At 40.9% G+C, this 21,659-nt stretch overlaps 1 protein-coding gene across 2 annotated transcripts in view; it reads right to left on the bottom strand.

Moving 5' to 3' along the window:
* The window catches only part of wwtr1 (WW domain containing transcription regulator 1), a 57,749-nt gene that overhangs the window by 9,742 nt on the left and 26,348 nt on the right, over positions 1-21,659 (bottom strand). For both annotated transcript variants that reach the window (XM_077233719.1, XM_077233720.1), the window contains exon 2: positions 12,702-12,841. In XM_077233719.1, the coding sequence (XP_077089834.1) occupies positions 12,702-12,841 (140 nt within the window). The remainder of the gene's footprint in view (positions 1-12,701; positions 12,842-21,659) is intronic.

The raw sequence follows: 21,659 nt of genomic DNA, 5'->3' as shown, positions 1-21,659 counted from the left end.
AGGCCGCTGAACTACGTGGTTGTCAACCGGCCCGAACTCTAGGCACGATTCATCGACCGAAAATGCCTGCCGGTCCCATACCCTCTTGACAGAGGCCAGTGCAACCAGCAGCAAAGTCTTCATGGAAAGAAGTTTTAAGTCTACTGATTGCAAAGGCTCAAAGGGAGCATCCTGAAGTGCTCGAAGCACCAGGGAAAGATCCCAAGAGGGTTGAACGACCCCAAGGGGGCTCGAGGAGGATTTAATCGTCTCACCCCCCGAAGAAACCTGACGACCAGGTTGTGCTTTCCTACCGTTTTGCGATCTATGTGGTCGTGATATGCTGAAATAGCGGCAGCATGTTCTTTGAGGGTGGAGGGAGAAAGCCTTTGCTCCAACCCTTGCTGCAAGAAGGAAAGCAAAGACCCTATTGAACAACTTTAGGGGTCTTCTCGGCGAGAAGAACACCACCCGATGAACAGGTTCCACTTCAGGGCGTACACACGTCTCTTGGAGAACTGGGCCAGGGAGGAACTGTCACGAGGAGCATGAGTTCTGGGAAACAATTCCTGGTGCGCCAATAGGGAGTCACCAGAAGGACCTGCTCCTTGTCCTCCCTGACTTTGCACAGTCTGCGCAAGTAGGCTCACTGGGGGAAACGCATATTTTCTGAGGCCCCGGGGCCAGCTGTGTGCCAGGGCCGAGTGTTCCCTTGGTCGGAGTAAAACAGCTGGTAGTGGGAGGTCTTTGAGGAGGCAAACAGGTCTACCTGAGCCTCCTGAACTCTCTCCAGATCAGCTGAACCACCTGGGGGTGGAGTCGCCATTCTCCCGGGGGCACAGTTCGTGATAGGTCGTCGGCCACACGGTTGAGCACACACCGGGGACATACATGGCTCGAAGCATACTTCAGATTCTTCTGACTCCAGAGGAGGAGATGGTGACAGGAGTGTAGAACACCTTGTTGATTGATGTACGCAACGGTCGCAGTGTTGTCCGTACGGACCAGTACGTCCCTGTCTTGTATTGGCCTTTTCAAGTGGCTCAGAGTAAGACGTACTGCTAGCAACTCGAGGCAGTTCATGTGCCAATGCAGTTGGGGGTCAGTCCACACCCCTGACACTGCATACCTGTTGTACGTGGCACCCCAGCTGGTGGCAGAGGCATCTGTGAACAACACAGCATGCCTGAACACCTGTTCCAAGGGGACTCCTGCCCGCAGGAACGAGGGTCTGACCACGGGCTGAAGGTCTGGCAGCACTCCGGTGTGATTGCCACCCGGTGAGTGCCGCGATGCCAAGCCCATCTCGGGACTCGGCCATGAAGCCAGTGCTGAGGCGGTCTCATATTAAGCAGGCTGAGCGGGGTTACCGCTGCTGCCACTGCCACATGCCCCAGGAGCCTCTGAAATAATTGAACATGTTCAAGCTGTTCAGCACCGACTGAGCGCGTTCCTCTGTGAGGCGCGCTGTCTGTGCGACCGAATCGAACTCCATACTGAGAAAAGAGATCCTCTGCACAGGGGAGAGTTTGCTCTTTTCCCAGTTGACCTGAAGACCCAACTGGCTGAGGTGCCTGAGCACAAGGTCCCTGTGTTCGCATAGCTGATCTCGAGAGTGTGCTAGTATCAGCCAGTCGTCGAGATAGTTGAGGATGCGAACGCCCTGTTCTCTCATGGGAACAAGGGCACCCTCTGTGACTTTCGTGAAGACACGGGGGGACAGGGACAGCCCGAAGGGTAGAACTTTTTACTGATATGCTCGACCATCGAACGCAAAGCGCAGAAATGGCCTCGGTAGAAATTGATATCGAGGAAGAATCGAGACATCTGGGGAGGTATGGATCGAGGCAGATGTACGAGGACTCCGCCCCTTTGCAGGAACGAGAGTCTCGACCGTAGCTCCGCGATGGTCATCTTCCCACAATGGGTACATGACTCATCCCCGAACGCTGCCTCAGCGTGTTCGAGGCCCAGACAGCGACCGTGACCATCCCGTGACCCCAGGTAATAACCACATCCAGAAACACAAAGATAGAAAGTCATCTTGAAAAAAGACACGATCTATCTGTGTAAGCTCTTTTAGGGACTGCTCTCACTGGTGCTGAAACACGCAGGGTCTCTCTCTCACTGGTCTTACCAGCCATGAAAACGGCTGTTGAGCGCTCTCATTGCGCACCTTACCAGCTGTGACAACAGCTTTTTTGTTTTGCTCGCGCTGCTGTGCTATCACGCCCGCACCAGGGTGGAGAGGTCCGAGAAGAAGGCTTGAAGTTTTCACAATCTCCTGAGAGTTTATAGAGAGCATTGAAGTGCTTGGCTCCTCAGCAAAAGGTTGAAGTGCAATCGCACCTGCTGCTCATTATATACCCTCGCTGCGAAGCTGAGCAGCTGATCCAAATGCTTGGCTTCACTGTAACGTCTCGGTTACATATGATAACCCCCGTTCCCCGAAGGAGGGAACGGAGGCGCTGAAAGGGAACCACTGACTACAGGCAAGTCACATACATCCAATTATTATGTTTACTGTAAAAAAAAAACAAGGCAGAATTTGGTTCTCATGACATGAACTGTTGGATAGTGGTTTTCCAGAGTTACTAGCTACTCAGGATTTTAACTGGCCACAAATTTTGTTGTTAAGGAAATTATGTTTTATTAAGGGTGTGACGAAACACTTAGCTCATGAGACGATACTGGGTTCACAGGAACGAGACAAGAGGATATTTCAACATTGACGAAATATACAAATAGAAAAATATTCTTTCATTTGACTTAAAGTCACAAAATGCAGGTGCATTTTGAAATATACATTTTCAGCATCATTCCTCCAGTCTTCAGTGCCACATGATCCATCAGAAATCATTATAATATGATGATTTGAAGCTTAAGAAACATTTCTGAAAACAGTTGTGCTGATTCATATTATTCATATTATTTATTTGAAATTGAAATATTTTACAACATTATAAATGTCTTTACTGACACTTTTGGTCAATTTAAAGCATCTTTGCTGTATTTATTAAAAAAAGAATTTGACCCCAGACTTTTGATTGGTAGTGTATCTTTAAGATTTCAATAAATAAATGAGGTATGTTGTGATTGGCAAACCTACATGTACCAACTGATTATTAATGTGGGCCTCTTCTAGATGCTTATATCAACTCAAAAAGAAAGGTTTGCTTGGCAAAAGGCTTGATTGAGAAAAAAAAACAATTGTGAAATGACAGTCTGATTTTTTGTCAATTATTGTTTTGTTTTCACAATAAATGCTGTATTTTAGCGTGATTTCATTTGTCTATGTATTGTGAAAAGCTATTCTGTTTCAGAGTAAAGACCGCCTGCTGTTCTCAGAGGAACGGACAGATCGGACTCAATGTTTGCTTCAAGGATGCCACTGGCAGCGTTTCAGAACTGACCTTATGATCTTCTGCACATCAAGATTCACTTCACTGCTTTACTTCAAACTGAACCAGCTTCATTATCATAATCTTTTTTTAATTGTGAAGTGCACAAGGGTTCTTCATCCCACAGCTCCTCTGAAGAGTGTTTGCGACTTGTGACCGTTTGGAATATGCGTGTATCTCTGTGTGTGCGGTGTGTTTATCTGCTGGGTAAACCACTTTCACATGGAGAAAACATTCCTGTAAAAGCCAGATGTGGGCTTAAAGAGTTGTGAGATACGGCACAAACAGAGCACAGACTCAGTGCTTTCCGGATCACGGAGCGGCTTGTACCACTCATGGATTCATTACTGTGCAGCTTATTTCAAAATAAAACGACACAAGTGTCACCATGACTGATGATAAGGTGGCTGCAAGGGCCCTAACAACCTTTAGACTCAGTTTGTATTCTCTTTGCTTGGTGCAAACCTCAACAAGTGCATAGAGTCACACTTTATTTTAAGGTGACGTAGTTACATGCACTTACTATAGTAATAACAGAAAAGTATGCATAATTACAAGAAACTAACCTTAAAACAAACCTGAACCCTACAGTAAGTACATGTAGTTGATTAATACTACTCCGTACTTATTTGTGTAATTACACAGTAACAACGTCATCTTAATATAAAGTGTAACCGTGAAAGTGAAACTACCGTGGTCCACTTTAGGCATCTTTAACTTCAATGCGTCATGGAACAGAATGCAACAACAGGTAATATCCAAAACAAGGGGTTTATTGCAGGTGTACAGATAACACACGAAGTGAACAGGTGAGTCACTACGTTGAGTTGATGATAGCAGTGAATGACAGTTCTTATCTGTTTGAGATGAGAGATGACTGGATTGCTGGAGAAGACAGATGACTGAAGACAGGATCTCACAGGAAAGTCTCTCAGAGAAAGGTAGTCCAGTTAGTAGTTCTTGGTAGGAACAACAAGACCAGACAGATGGTGAAGTGACTGGTGAGCTTAAAGTAACACTATGTAGTTTTTCAACCTTCATAATATATTTCCAAGACCCTTGTGATGGTACATCGACTTACAATAGGTTGAATGACACGTCTGCCATAGCATGCCATAGTCTGCCATGGCTAAATTATTTACGACAGCGGTAATGGACAATTCCGATTCCAACCTGTAGGGCGACCGCAGAGGAAAAGTTCCTTGGTGTTGCATTAAACAGAAGGTGCTGATGAGGGTGATCGCAGGCGTGTGTGGTGTAGGGGTGGGGGGCAGACCGAACGGCAGAACTGTATTGATAAGCCTGCCCCTTGAAAGGGGAATCTCAAGAATGGCCTGCGATGGGGGGCTCTCTGGATGTGAAAGTATGTGTCTTTCAGATCCACAGTGAAACACTGCTATTATGAGGTATCACCATATGTCATCATTCTGTTTTCTTTAGATTAGAAGATTATATGATATCAAGGGCAATGTCTATATTTAACATCCTGGGTGTTGTGACACTGTTTTTGCTTTTAGATCAACTAATAATTACCCAAAATGATTGTCTTGATAATGTCATGCATACGACTTTTTTTTCCCTGTCCTGTACTTGGTCTTGACTCGGACTTGAACCTCTTTGGACTTGGTCTTGACTTGGACTCGACTAGTCCTGGTCTTGGACTCGACAAAGGTGGTCTTGACTACAGCCCTAAACCGATCTGTTATACGTACGTTATACATAGGTTTACTGTACTGCCCTCCACAGCACAGTGTGTATCAGTGCAATGCCAGTCACAAAACATTTTGACTGTGCTCTCTGCAGATGTTCATTCACTTTTTTTCTATAAGCTGTTTTAGATTGTGGTATTCAGCAAAAATTTAACGTCATAATTCTTTATTATTTAGTTGTGTATAAGAGCGGCTTTGTATGTTACTAATTATTCAGAAAATGCGCAAGTCCACAAGCATTATTTTTGTATGAGAGCTGCTAGTACATAATTCCTTTCCCCAAATGTGCCTATATATTCCCACCCCTAGTGTGGTAATTGTGGACCAGCTAATTCAAGGGGTTTTCTCCATTCTGTCACTGATAAGAGTTTGGGTTCCTGCCGCTGTCGAGTTTGTCGCCATTGGCTTTTGGCTTGCTTAGTTGGGGACATTTAATTTTATATTTAACAATATTATTACAACATTATTTTCCTGTTATCTCTGTAAAGCTACTTTGAAACAATCTGTATTGTAAAAAGCGCAATATAAATAAAGGTGACTTGACTTAACTTAATTAAGGACTCCAGGATTACTAGAAACATCCAGGCATGTGTGTTTGGTCTGGCTGGAGCTAAAGCTGTCATGGGCAGGATTGGATCACCTGAGCTAGATTAAGTGCAATGAAATAAAACTTTCAGGTTTTTGTGGGTGGATGCCAGGCATTGCTATGTGGTTGCTAACATAGTCTGAGTGGTTGCTACTGTAAGTGGTTTGTAGGGTGTTGCTTGTTTAATTGAAGATCTCAAGAAAAATGTTGGGTTCCATTTTATGTAACTATGTACTCATGCTAGCAATGCCAAGGTCATGGGTTTCATTCCCAGGGAATGCAATAAATGTGTACCATCAATGCAATATAATTCACTATGGATAAAAGCATGAATGTAAAACTGCTGGCCCAAGTCAAAAGAGCCGAGACCCAAGAGCCCATCTCTATAATTTTCTTGTCTAAAGGTATGGCTTCCTCCTTTAAAGTAAAATAATTCAATAAGTAATAGAATAAGTGATAGCACACTTTTCATCAGCAAATGGCTTGTTTGAAATATCATGTTCGAAGTCTGTTTGTTCAAATCCCCCAATCCTACATATCTCCACAGGACCCACATCTTCTTAAATGTGTAAAAGACTCAATCAAACTTACTGGGTGGAAAAGGTTGAAGCACATCACCCTCTGTGTCTCACAGTTCTACTATAAATGGATTTCTGTTGGAGAGGGTTACATAATGCACAAGAGAACGGCTTAAAACTGGCACTTAACCAATTTCCTTGTTAGACTACATGCAGTAATTCTTCAGACTTGCTATAGACATTTTCAGGCCATCAATTGTCCAGCGAACAGGAAGACATCACGTTAACCATCCAACTGGGTGTGGAATATGATAAACCAGGTCAAAATGTCAAGAGATACCATAAACAAATCTGCATCATGTACACAAACAAGCAACTGACCAAAAACTCGTAATAAACGCCACAGTCATAACTACGCAGGAGCTGAGGACGGTTTGCTTTATTTAAAAGATATACGAACATTTATTTACAAGGAAAAGATCTTCAAAAGGTATTTTTTTATGGATGGGGTGGAGGATTTGGCAATCGAGCAGATGAGGTGAAGCAAAGACGGCCTTATATGGTAAGATGAAGAGGAGACATTCGCTAGTTCAGACTTTACTTCTGTCACTGAAGTCATCAACTATTTTTACTGCCATCGAGATATTTTGCATTGTGATATTATTTTCCATGACAATTAAAGGGATAGTTCAACCAAACAGGAAAATTCTGTAATCTATTGCTACCCATCATGTTGTTCCAAACCTATTAGACTTTTGTTCATCTTAAAATCACAAATGACAATATTTTGAAACCTGAGAGATTTCTGTCTTTCCATTGAAAGCCCATTCCACCAAAACATGCTTGCTTGATGCAGGAGAACCAGTGAGGTTTGGGCTTCAGTCAACCTATGCATTTGCTCGATGTATGTTTGCTAATCATTGTTTGTGATGGGAATAAAAGCCTGTATAAAATCTGTTCATCATATAAAGTGACTGTATCTTCAGAAGACTTGGATTAAACCGCTCGATTCATGGGTTACTTTTATGATGGTTTCATGAACTTTTTGAGGCTTGAAAGTCTCGGTGGAATGGACTTTTAATGGAGGGACAGAAATCTCTCAGGTTTCATTAAAATAACTTGAAACTTGAAAGTGTTACATGGTTGGAACAAAATGAGGGTGAGTAAAAAATGACAGAATATTTGGTAACACTATTTTTAGGTGACGTAGTTACTTGTAACAACATGCACTTACTATAGTATTTAGAGTAAATTATGGGTAATTACGAGTAACTAACACTAAACCAAACCCTAACCCTATAGTTAGTACATGTAGTTAATTAATATTACTCAGTACTTATTTGAGTAAGTACAATGCAAATTGTAACACTCAAATTTTCTAACTTTCTTCAAATTTGTTTTCGTATAAAAAGGAATTATTCTGTTCGGTGTTGTCTGAGGTGTAGAAACTCAACCAATAATTGTGAGGAAAATGTAGTCTCAACGCAAATAATAAATAGTCCTAAAAATAGGTTAAAAAATTTATTGCAAAATACAATTTCTTTTCGTTGATTTTAAGGTCAAATGTGACACGGACATTTACTTTTAAATGCCATTTATCTAGAGGTTACCACTGTAAAGCTGCTTTGAAACAATATGCATTGTGTGAAGCGCTATATAAATAAAGGTGTCTGAGTCCAACAGATGTGCCTGACTCTGGGTTACTCTCTGTTCCAGTGTGAGCTGCTGGTCCAGATGTGAACCGAGGCTCTGGAGGCGTCCGACATGCACTGCCTTCCAGACCACTGAGTATCACAACAACCCCCATGATGGAAAACACATGCGGAGCGGACGAGGTCCGTGAACGAGAGGAGAGAGAGAGAGATCGGACAGAGTCGACTGAGTTGCTAAAGCCACACCACAAAGAACTTCTTGTTTCATTGATTTCCCAGAAACGGCATCAGCTGTCTAACAGGGTCAGCAAAAAACGACAAGGAAAAAGGAAAGGAAAAAACTTCCAGTCCCAAAAATCTGTGAGATTTAAAAGGACATCCTGTCTCAACAAGAGCTCGTAATCAATAGTCTTTGATAACAAACCCCATATCTCACTCCAATCACATTACTTTATATTAGAAGGTGTCTATTTTTATACTTTTTCTGCTTTGGTTTGGTGGTATGGGTAGGTTAAGGTTTAAGGGCGAGTTAAGGGTAGGTGTCGGGTCAACAGCATAATTACAAATGTCAATTCCAGAAAATAATTACATTCAGTTTTTTTATATATATAAGTACAATGTAAAAAAAAAAAATATTTACACAATGAGTGCATCGTATCAAATTATTAATTTAAAAGTTACATAGTAATTAAAGACTGTAAAGTGGGTCCATATGTGTCACTATTGCTTCTTATGTTGAATATTTATATACCATATCATAAATACACTGAAGGACATTTGTATATTTGTCTGAGCTCTATGTCCACTAGGGGTGTTGCATACCAGAATCGGCAATAACCGTGATACTACTCTTCTGATATCTTTTAAAAAAAGAACATTTATATGTAATTTTTTTTAGAGATAATATGCGATAATATCATTAATGTGAATTGTTTTGCTCACAATACTCATATAGTGAAAATCTAATATTTTGACAGTAACTAATGTCTAGAATTATGAACAAAAGTAGGTTGAAACTCGATGAAAATGTTCCCCAACTTTATGGGGTAAACTAAACAACATATTGAGCACAGGTTATTTCTAATATTTATTTTACAGGCTAAAGGAACATGACATGTCAGTCAGCCAGCCATAACTTTACATATATTTTCACCAAAAAAATACAAATGATTAGATTAGACATTCAGTTGTAGGTCATTCGCAAAAACAATACATTTAGTACCATCGAAAAATGAACATTTGGTCATCATTTACTCACGCTCATGTCGTTCCAAAACTAATTTTTGTCCACAATGAAAGTCAATGTGGTCCAATGTTGTTTTAGATCCCATTGGCTTCCATTATATGGAAGATAATAGTTTAAAAACTCTTCAAATTGTGCTTTGCAGAAGAATGAAAGTCACAAACGTTTGGAAAGACATGAGGGTGTGATGATAACAGAATTTTAATTGTCCCTGGAAATGGTCATCAAGGATCATTGAGTTTTTATAAGGGAAATGATCACTGATCAGACCAACAGACAATAATGACAATCAACGAGTATTAGCATGTTGTATTGCGCAAATCTCAGTATTAGCATTGAGTGTTAGCGCAAATCATCTGTGGATCATTACACTCAGCAGTGATGTCAACAACACATGCTAGTCACAGCACTAGAACAACACCCTCATGCCTTTTCATCATACTGTGGGTTTAGATTAGTGGCAGTATGGGAAACGGGGGTCAATGAATGGCACATAATTCTATATTTTTGAAGGAAAGCTGTTTTGTGAATGAGAATGAGACTGTGGGATTTGAGTGGGGCGGATGTGGAAGAATTAAACGACTGGATCAAGCTAATGGGCTGATTGGACTCCGGGAACTGGAGAAGGGAGTACTTACCCCACCGCGGGTCCAGCCACGAGGTGCTCTGGGTTTTGTGGTCAATGAAGTAAGTTTCTCCCTGTTCCCAAGCCTCGGGCAACTGTCCTGTTCAGCAACAGCACAACAGCTCGAGATCAGCCGGCAGCCTGACCCAGTCCAGAGCGATGACCGCAGACGAGTAGCGCTTCATTAAGGGCACTACTTAAATGTGTCACTGGCGCAGGACCCTTAAAGGAACATACTTGTACCTTATTTACCCCTAAAAGGGACATACACCTTAATGGTACATAATACAAATAAACACCTTTTATGGGTAAAAAAGTACAAAATTGTCCTTTTAAGGGTACTGGCCCAGCGCCAAACTGCTATGTGTCCTTTTTTCTGACAGTGTAGTGGTTTAAGGTTTACTTAGCCCTAAAATGAATTGGCTTTTCTGTTGATGTGGCCATGGGTCAAATAGCAGTGTCCAATATTATAAAATATAATACAGACCAGTTTTCAAGATCCAATCAAATCCAAATGAATAAAATCCAAGGATGTGAAAAAACTAATTATACAATTTTCAAGAAAAGTTTAAATGTACTAACTTTTTCAATAATGTCATGAGGTGTAACCAAGTAAAAAGTAATACAATTTATTTAAACATATTTTTCGAGGCAAGTTTTTTTAAATTATTTTTAAATTATTATTCAATCAATCTCATTAAGTTTTTGGTAAGTTTTGGTGGCACATTTTACAACCTTGCTTTGTCATAAAAAAGTCAAATAAACAGAAACATCTCTATGACATAATTTATGTATCAAATTTAAAAACATCCTCATCGTTTAAGATGTATATTCACTGTATGAATGAACTGCATGTTTTAATGTACGTTTAAATACATTAAAAAATGGGCGTCACATCATTGACCCAAACCACACATTCATGCTGGGCTTAATTTCAGCTTAAGAGCTAAAAAAGCAGAACAGCTGCTTGTAAAACGAGTGTGATGTAATATGTCCATTGTTATCAACTGCAAGGAGAAAAAGATACGGAACAAACTATAGAGTTCTAATAAGAGTGGAAAAGACTGGGAAAAACAGGACCTTAGGCCCCGCATTAGAGTGTCAACTGTCAATTACCTATAATCCCTAAATTTTGAGGGGGGCCAACCGTGAATACACACAACAGGTGAAGGCTCGAGCTGGTCTAAACTAAGAATAGAGGAAATCTGTTGCCCCTCAAGTTCCCAGAGACTGAAAAAAGCCAGGGATAGAGGAAGAACAAGGCATTGTGGGATTGAAGGGGCCAGGTCTGAGTCACGGCTTTCTATTGTGAGTCCTCTGAACTTGTTCTAGTGAGCCAAAATGGATGACACAGCCATGTAAAAAAAAAAAAAACACAGAAAAAAGACCGGTTGAGTCATCAGAAGATCGTGCAAGGCAGAAATGAATGGTTGAGATTACAGAAGATCAGGGAGGAAAACGGCCGTTTGAACGAGTGTAGCAGGTTGGCTGACACACACACACACACACACACACACACACACACACACACACACACACACACACACACACACACACACACACACACACACACACACACACACACACACACACACACACACACACACACACAGTTCATTATTTCAGGCTGAGCAGCTTTATTCACATCCAGTGCGGCGAGATGTCATCAACAGCGCTGCCTATAACTCATGATGCGTGCTACGGTCACACTGGAAACTTTTTGATATTTTTTATTGCAATACACACACTGGACATGTTCTTTTGGGAGGTCAGTTTTTGTTTGGGAGTCAAGTATTGTAACTTTTATTAAATATCTTTACTTCCTGTGACTGCAGACTAAACTTTGTCGTGTGTACTGTAACTCTATACGCTGAGATACTGTATGTGCTGGAAGGAGTCTTTCTCCCTCCAAACTCTTTCGTCTCGCTCTTATCCCCCCCACCCCCCTTCACTGGAATCTGTTTCTCGGCTGCCAACAAAGCAGAGGCACACCTTTTTTTCCATTTCATCACAAATCAGGATTTGGGGGGGGGCAAACAAAGACAGCACATTTGGAAGTCATTTAGCGTACTGACAGAGTCAGAGCAGACACTGAACAAAGTGCCTCACATACAGTACGACAGCTTTAAAAGCTTTCAGATCTGTCAGCTGGGAGACTTTGAGCCCTCAAAAGGAGCAGTTACACATTCAGAGCCACTGCTCAACAGACAGATTGATGTGTGTGCTGTTATACACACATGACAAATAGTGTTCATGTCATAAACAAATACTTAAAGTAAGAAATTGCTGGATGAAACACTTTGTTTGGTACCTAGCCCAAAAAGCTGACTAGATTTGTATATTCTTGAAGTAAATGTGCATGACGAGGGGTGAGTTTGACACCCCTGGCTTATTACCTAGCAGCTGAGTGTACATCAGATACAGATACTTGTGGGATTGAATGAGTGCACTTAACTGTCCACCATGGTTTCAGCCACCACTACAAATGCCCTATAAAAGGGTAGAGGAGGCGATTTCGGAAAGCTTCTCATGGGTTTTTAGCAAGTTACTATGTGGTTTTATGGGTAATGTGTGGTGTTATTCATGTATGGATTAAACTGCTTTATTCACATGGATTAATTTTTCAACACTTGGACTTTCAATGGGGGGACTGAAAGGAACCTCTAAAGTTTGATTCATTTGTCTTATGAAAAAACATGAGAGTGAGTAAATGATGACAGAATTTACTTATGAAGAGAAAACCCTTTAAGACTCGGAGCTGTTTAAATCTCTAACCCTATGAGCGTAATAAAAGAGATGCTTGCCTTAGCACACACCTCTAAAATCAAAAGAAGAAATATATGCTAGCACATCAGAGCTGTGATATTAGATGTGTGTGTGGATGTCATGGACCATCGAGCGTTGGAGCGAACACCATGCCAGCTGATTGAAACAGCTCAAGAGAACGAGTGTGTTTGCATGAGTAATAGGCATGGCGTTCACACTCACCGAGGTTGGGTTGAGAGAGGGCCATGGAGCGCTGCTGTATGTTGGCGTTAGTGGAGGCTTGATTGTGCAGACCCATCTGGGTCACCGAGGGGGTCAGGTTCTTCCTGGGGTCGTGCCATGTGGTGATCTTCTCAATGTGGCTGCACAAGAAAAACAGCAAATGTTCACATTAAACACACTTCTGCAGAAGGGCATTTACAGTGTTCGGGAGGTCAAGCAAATCAGAACTACTCTAGGAACACTTGGTGATTTTCCATGTTGGGCATTTTAGCCTAATCCTTCAATCTATTCTAAAACCCATTTAGAAGGAACCCAACTATCTTTCAGAGGAAATTTTGATTTCTTGGCCGTGTCGAACTACAGCGGCGTCAGTGTTGGGGAAGCTCGCCAGAGCAACTAAAAGGACATGGTTATGGGGTAAAAGTGAGATGGGAGAAAAATATATAATCAGTGCTTTGGAGCTCACAAAATGGTACCTAACCTACAATATTAGAGAGCTAGATTTTGGTGAATGATGCTTGCCTGTGCTAACCCTGAGACAATGCTAGATTCAAATATGCTCCGAAGGCAACCCGATCTCATGAGAAAAAGCAGTTATTTTTTGAGTCCAAACAACTTTGAGTTGTTTGGATTCTTACAATTTGTAATAAAAAAAAAAAATCAACCAAAAAAATAAACTAAGCATGAAGGTCAACCCCTTACCCCACCCCTAAACCTAGCCTTCAGAGCAAGAGCAGATCATACAAATAAGATCGCTCATTCTTAAGAATTCACCAAAACATAGTAATGCATAACAGTAATAGTAAAATGTGATAATTGCTATTGGATTGTCGCTGGATCCGAACAACATCGGTCCTGGAGAGCCACAGTCCTGCAAAGTTTTGCTCCAACCCTGATATTAACCCGCCTGTATCTTTCTAGTGGTCCTTCAGACCTCGATTCGCTTGTTCAGGTGTGTTTGGGCACACCTGTCCTTTACCATCTTTCTCTTTCCCTACAAAAATATTCAGCTCACAAAATTCTTGAGTTCTTTGGGAACAAACACAAAGTCCCTTGGGTGAATGCAAAGGTTTTGCGAACTTGCAAATGTTAACTTACTCGGGGGAACGCACACGTTTTACAATCAAAAACAAAAGTTTTACAACCATAAACAAAAGTTTAGCAAGCAAAGGCAAAAGTGTTGTGAGTGAGTGCAAAATTCATTGAGGAACGCAAAAACATTTGCAAGAAAATGCAAAATTTTGGATGTCAAACAATATTAGATGATGTCAATTTGGCTGACAGCATTTTGAACAGACAAATTTAAACTAAATACAACCAACAAAACTATATATGTTGCTACTTTAAGTCAGTTACTCCAAATAGCCAGATGCAAGAGTGTTTCTCTCCGGTGGTCTGATGTTTTTCTAACTCTTGTGCTAAAGATATAAGAATCTGACTTAAACCGTTCAACTCAAGCCATGGCTGGACTCAGCTCAGCTGTTTGACCTGCAGTTGTAACTAAACGTCACGCCTCCAAACGTCCAGCATGAACAAACGCTGCGATTCGTGAATCAAGGAACAGGTGTAGTGTGTTTCCTCAGCTCGACACTCCTCCAGCCTCAGTGAACCCTTCAAAGCTGCAGCTACATGAAATTCTGGCTCCTCTGCATTTTTTCTTGCAAGGCCACGAGCGCCAGCCAGGCGGTTGCTGAATGACAATCCCAGTGTTCCTCAGTCAGTGAACCAGTTTAACGTTTCTTTCATTATCAGGTGGGCTTTATTGTCTAGTTCAGGGGTGAGATCGGATCTCAACCTTGACTGACATTTTCAACCTCGATGAGCTGGTTCAGGTGTGTTTCATTAGAATCGGAAATGAGCTCTGCAGGAATGTAGATCTGCAGGACACGGTAAATGATGAATGAAATTCAAGTCTTGTACAGCATTGGTTATGCTCCAAAATGTGGTTATCAGGAGGCTTTTTATTGACCACCAGTTGATCACCTGCAAAGCTAAAGGGGAGGTCACACCATTTCGTTCAAATCTCATGTGAAAAAGTTTCACATTCTGCTCTGTATGAAATTTCAAGTTTGCTGAAATAAGACATGCGAATTGAAATGATGTGACCAATAGAAGATTGCTATGTTACACTATAAACACTTAGCTTTAAATTTGTTATATACACTGAATTTGAGCGTGAAGTCATATCACGTCAATTGCATTTTACATTTTAAATGCAACCCAAAATTAATTCCGTCCTTAATTTATCCTGGGAAGTTCTTAGTCACGTATTTAAAAAAAAAAAAGTATTTAAGTATTATTGCAATGTGAAAAATAATGAAGTTATTTCATCATTCTTAAGGTGCGGCTACATTAGCAACATTTTGGTGAAATTTTGTGGAAATTTTCCATTGTCAGTAGTGTAGTGACGTATGAAGCACAGCTCATACAGAAGTCACTTTCACACCGAGTAGTGTTCTGTTGGTCAACATAACGAATTTGTCCAGCTTGAACACAAACAAAATCAGCGTTGGGAATGTTTTTCGGCCTTGTGAAACTCCAGAACGAAATTACTGGATTCCACCCACAACATTTTACTGAGCAATGGTGTATATAAATGTGACCAGTCCTGCTGAAAATGTTTCTTCATGCAACACTGTTATAGTATTTTTGACAAACTTAATTGATTAATATAGTACAGAAAATATGTATAGTCAACAATCACACTTAAACCTTAATTATGACCAAGCAATCAATATAAAAATCTGGGCCTAAAAGATCTATAGATTCAATTACATAATTTTTATAGAATGAATGACTCGAGGGCAGCAACATGTCTACATTTTCACGCTGGTGACATGAAGACACATTTTCCCCTAATTAACGTATGCCTTGGTTGGTTACATTCTTTACGGATCTTTAAAAAAAAAAAAATTAATCTAAAATATGCGCCTCATCAACTACACCTGCTTGTTTGTACACTTGTAAACTGGACCAAACATGGCAGTTTGTGGCCAAATGAGTCACAAAATACACAAAGCCTCAATCAGAGAGTGACTCACTGGAAGTATTCATGCTCCGCTGGGAAGACTATCTACTTCTTGCTGATGTCAGGCCACGCAGTGGCAGAACAGGAAGAAATGTGTCCATGCGCTGCTCTGATCTCTCAGCACGAGTTGTGAGGGAGTTTAAGATACATGAGGAAGATATATGAGGAAGATTCTTTAATTAGGGGAACTTTTTAGTCCTGACAAGATTATTTTAAAGTGCTAAAGTTCAAAGTTTTGTCCTTTAAAATCCTTCTGATTAACTATAATTGTGTTTCTTTAATAAGCTGTTTGTAGAATTTTTTCCAAATGTTAAATTTCCCAGAATATAAACCTTGAAGTAAAATATTTTAACATAACTCGTGTTTTTTAAACCTAACTATCAGTTGTGGTTTAAGAGACCCCAGCTGCGTGAAACACACTAACAGTGGTGTTCATTAACAGAGATAGGCTAGTTGTTTTTAGATTTATGAAGGTCTTTGGGGTCTGAAGGAGAGAAGGAACGAGCCCTCGGGGTCTGAAGGAGAGAAGGAACGGGCCCTCGGGGTCTGAAGGAGAGAAGGAACAAGCCCTCGGGGTCTGAAGGAGAGAAGGAACGGGCCCTCGGGGTCTGAAGGAGAGAAGGAACGGGCCCTCGGGGTCTGAAGGAGAGAAGGAACGAGCCCTCGGGGGTCTTCGGGGTCTGAAGGATAGAAGGAACGAGCCCTCGGGGGTCTTCCGGGTCTGAAGGAGAGAAGGAACGAGCCCTCGGGGGTCTTCGGGGTCTGAAGGAGAGAAGGAACGGGCCCTCAGGGGTCTTCGGGGTCTGAAGGAGAGAAGGAACGGGCCCTCGGGGTCTGAAGGAGAGAAGGAACGAGCCCTCGGGGGTCTTCGGGGTCTGAAGGATAGAAGGAACGAGCCCTCGGGGGTCTTCCGGGTCTGAAGGAGAGAAGGAACGAGCCCTCGGGGGTCTTCGGGGTCTGAAGGAGAGAAGGAACGGGCCCTCGGGGGTCTTCCGGGTCTGAAGGAGAGAAGGAACGAGCCCTCGGGGTCTTCGGGGTCTGAAGGAGAGAAGGAACGGGCCCTCAGGGGTCTTCGGGTTCTGAAGGAGAGAAGGAACGAGCCCTCGGGGGTCTTCGGGGTCTGAAGGAGAGAAGGAACGGGCCCTCAGGGGTCTTCGGGTTCTGAAGGAGAGAAGGAACGAGCCCTCGGGGGTCTTCGGGGTCTGGGTGGGGCAGCTGTCCTGCACCTGTGGGTTGGGCCCCTTAAATTTGAGGCCCATCTTCCCACATGCTAAAGCTAATATGTGCAGCAGAACAGCTGTTTAACAGCTTATTGTTAATGCAAACAAATTTATTTACAATTGGTCAATGGCAGTTTTTGCTTTCTCTCGTTTTGTAGAGTTTAACAGGACTAGCGGCATAACAAAAAATAAGCCACAAGTGGTTAAATAAATATAAGGGCTCCATGTTTCAAAAGTTTCAGAGGAGCTAGCAATCAGCGAATACAGCACATTTATGCCAAGCCTTTCTAGGTGTTTATATTGTAATATGTTGTAGATGGTTGAGTGCATATTTCATTTTTTTAAGTATGTTTTAGAATTAGCAGCCAGCAATAGTACAGCACAGACATTTCAAAATAAGATTCCCTGTCTTGTTTATAATTTAAAGTCTCACATTATGCTTTTTTCCCCCTGATTATTATTGGTATTTTGGTTGGAATTGTATCGATATCTTTAACTGTATGTGGCATTTCAACATTAACTCTAAGGTATTAAAAGTAGCTTCTCTCTGAGCCACATGTCACAGGAAGGAAAGACTAAGAACATCATTAACACATACTATTCATTGTATAGACTTGTATAGAAAAAAAGAGTCTATTATCATAATTAACAATCAAATCAAAACCCATTTCATAAAAATATTACGACCCGGGCGAGCCCCCATATTTGTACTTTTCCCTACCCAGTCTAAGGTTGAACGATACGGTTTATAGTTTTTCAGAAATTATTTTCTCAACTAGTTTGGAAAAATAAAGCAGAGATTATGAGGCACAGGGGTAGCTGACGCTTGGGTTCTCGCACGGCCATGTTTGTGTACGAGCCACATGCTGTCTGCAGAGGAAACACACACATCTCAAAGAAACAATGGCTTGGTGGTGGATTAGGGGTGACACACAGGCTGAAACAACACTGACACACACTCACAGTAGCCAGATGGACACAACATCTCTGAGCGGAGCTTCCCGCTCTTCCTGTTAGTGTGCTAGCGGTGGAAAATAACACACACACACACACACACACACACACACACACACACACACACACACACACACACACACACACACACACACACACACACACACACACACGCACACGCGCACACGCACACGCACACGCACACGCACACGCACACACACACACACACACCAGTATAGTTCCAGCGCTTGTCATGGGCCAAGTCCACGTCAACAAACATGCTTACACTGCAACAGTGATTGATTTAGTCTCAGTCTTGATTTAATCTCATGTATATATCTAAAGAGGGGCAATCCAGGAGACTTCTGGGATTATTTTCCCCAGAAAATAATGCACTGGATGCAGTTTTAAGACCGCATCCAGTGCGATGAGCAAACGTCTGTGATGGGGTTTAGACAGAGGGTCTACACCAATGATCTCTGGAGCCTGTGAGTCACACACAAACAGCCTCAATTCATGCAGTATGAAAAAATAATATTTGTTTACATTGCTATTTTAACATTTGACATAACATTTAAAATATTCAGTATTTTCTTTTTAAATAAAAAAAAAAATGAGTGTAGAAGAAGAATCAGCTGTTGTGGCCACTGAGCTTACTGTAAACATCCCAGGTAATCTACATTAAACATTTATCTATTATCCTTTGAAATTGACTGATTTTCTGTTCCAAGAAAATGGCGCAAAACATATTGATGACTCATGTTGAACCACAGATTTTGTCCAATCAGATGCTCTCTAAAAAGAGTATGCCCCCCCTCCTAATACCACCTGAGGATGACTAGAAACAATCTGTGATGTTACTAAAACCTATTAATTATTAATAGAAAAACTGGGATGGTCTGTTTGATATGTCCTGTTTGAACAGATAACGACCTCTACCCAGATCACCTGGTCTGATGCTGTAATTACAGAGCACCTTTCACCCGCATGTGTTCAGCGTCCAGCAACACAACTCCAGGAATGTGAGTCTGTCTGTAGCCATAGTGATTTCAACACACTCCAGACGGAGCTGGCGCGGACACACACACACACACACACACACACACACACACACACACACACACACACACACACACACACACACACACACACACACACACACACACACACACTTAAGAAAACAATCTGTGTTGGATATCTATAAGATTTGAATCTACCTGAGTGCTGACTTGTATAAGATAATACTTTTGTCAAATATGTTTTTTTTTATTTCGTCAACTATTATTCTGCATATTAATATATATACACTGCCCAGCCAAAAAGGTCTCTGTCTGGATTTAAATAGGCAAAATTTGAAGAGGCTATGATTGGCTTATTATTTTAGTGACTATTCTGTTTCTACTCTAGCATGTTAATATTCATCAGGTTCAAATTGTGAAAGAATGGTTGGGAGGAGCATGAAGAATTATTTTAACCTCTGAGTCCAGAGCTTAAACTCACTGAAAGTCTTTGGGATGTGCTGGAGGAGACTTTACAGAGTGCTGGACTCTTGCATTGGCAATACAAGATCTTGACCAAAAATGTATGCATGTTGTGATGTTATAGTTGTGATGTTATAGAGGTGCATACATTTTTGGTCAAGATCTTGTAGGATGTCTAAAGTGTTACCAAAACCTTTTGACTGATTGTTTTAACCTTTTGTGCAAACTGGAACTGAAACTCTCCACGGGATCAAGGGTGTTTATCTTCTCCACAAAACTCTTAAAAGTATCTCAAAGGTCATTTCATCTAAAGTCAAGTCACCTTTATTTATATAGCGCTTTTTACAATACAGAGTGTTTCAAAGCAGCATTACAAAGATAACAGGAAAATAATGCAACAAATTTTTTTTCCAGAAGAAAATAGCGCCACAGTCCAGCTTAAGTAAGTTCAGTGATGGTTCATTTCTGTTGTAAAAAAAGCTATTAATTTAGTTAATTTATATTTTACATATATATAGCCGCTCTGGAGAAAACCGTGATGTCATCGTCCAGCTCAGTTCAGTTCTGATATAATGGTGTCAATGCAGGAGGATCAATAATATTGTAGAATATTAAATGAAATGTTAAAATGATCTGAAAGGTTATAATAAAAGCGGAGGACTGTAACTGCGCTTGAGTCGGTGTCCCAGCATGGCTCTGGGACGATCTCCACCCAGCTGTGCTAATTGAAAACAGGAACAAAAGAAAAAGATCCACTTTCCCAATTACTGTGAGCTCGGGTTACTGGGGAATTCCTGCACATCCAGCACAAAGGCGGCGACTCCCCAGAAGAGAAAAGCAGCGTGTGACGGAGGGCCTGTCCGAAAGACGGATCGCCAGAGGTCACATGTAGACTGGGGAAGGACACCAGCTGGATGTGCTGGAATCAGAAGTATTCAATTGAATGTGGAAATGTGAGGGAGGGGCGCGCAGGAAAGGGAATGCGCCACTAATTATAGTCATCCAGATTACAGGAATAAAGCTGAGCTCTGACATCTTCTGTGGAAACGGGGCAAGTCGTGGCTTGTGTTTGCAGGCATGGTCAGCCGTGAGGACAGTGTGACGTCAAACAGACACTCAATGCCTCGTGAAGATACAAGTACTTCAACTACAACTCAAGCTACTTGTACAATTAGTTGCTACACTACAAGCTAATAGAACGTTGATTAATATATACAGAAGAAACTATAGTAGTTATTTAAGAGGCGCAATATATATATTTTTTTTAAATCAGATGATATGTACTTCTGTGCAATTGAAGTAGTTAACTATTATACAATTATTACATACTTATTACATGCTACACTGTTATGAAATATTATGGTTTATTTTTTTTTAAATATTCTTACCTGTATATATATATATATATAACTTTAAAGGGAAAAAAAATGTTATATTTTATTTTAAGGTGTCCTTGTTACAGTGTAGTTATACATTTAAGTACTGAGTAATATTAATTAACAACATGTACTGATATAGGGTTAGGGTAGAGTTGTGGTTAAGGGTTAGTTACATGTAATTATGCATAATTTACTGTTATTACTATAACAAGTACATGTAACAAAGTCACTGTAAAATAAAGTGTTAACAAAATTCACAGCAAAATCAAGTTTTACAGAAAGCAATGTAATAATGAGATAATATGTAATTAATAAAAAAATTAGCACTGAATATATTCGCGGGGAGTGAGGATATATATATATATATTTATTTTTTACAAACAGGTCGGTATTTATTTGCTAAAATGGAAAAGTTTTGCATTTTTAAATACATTTTTATTTTAATCGTTTTCAAATTTCTTATAAATTTTAGTTTTGTTTTTATTAGTTTGATTTATGAGTTTTAATTCACTTTTTCTAGATTCTATTTCAGTTTTAGTTCTCTGGTTAACAGAATTCAAAGAAAACTAATTGCAAAAAATGGACATTTTGATGTAAGATTGGGGACGCAAACACAGCGACACAAACTTAAAGTCCCTGTGAACCAGAGGTTGCAACCAACTGAAACGGAATCTTGGAAACGGAATCTTGGAAACGGAATCTTGGAAACGGAATCTTGGAATTGGGATCTTGAAGAGAGGGCGGGGCTTGACTCTAGCGTACCTCCTCTCCATCTCTCGCTCACAGCAGACTGATGGTTGGAGGAGAGAAGTTCAGGATATTCAACCCAAGCCGTCAAACTGACGTCATAATAGAGGGAAAGTAGGGCTGGACAATAATTCAATATCAATATATAT

The sequence above is a fragment of the Siphateles boraxobius genome, unplaced genomic scaffold (assembly GCF_051911475.1).
Source record: "Siphateles boraxobius isolate OS27281-9 unplaced genomic scaffold, OSU_SipBor_1 184, whole genome shotgun sequence".
Lineage (NCBI taxonomy): Eukaryota > Metazoa > Chordata > Actinopteri > Cypriniformes > Leuciscidae > Siphateles > Siphateles boraxobius.
The sequence above is the reverse complement of the archived record's forward strand: the minus strand, read 5'-3'. Positions and strand labels throughout refer to the sequence as shown.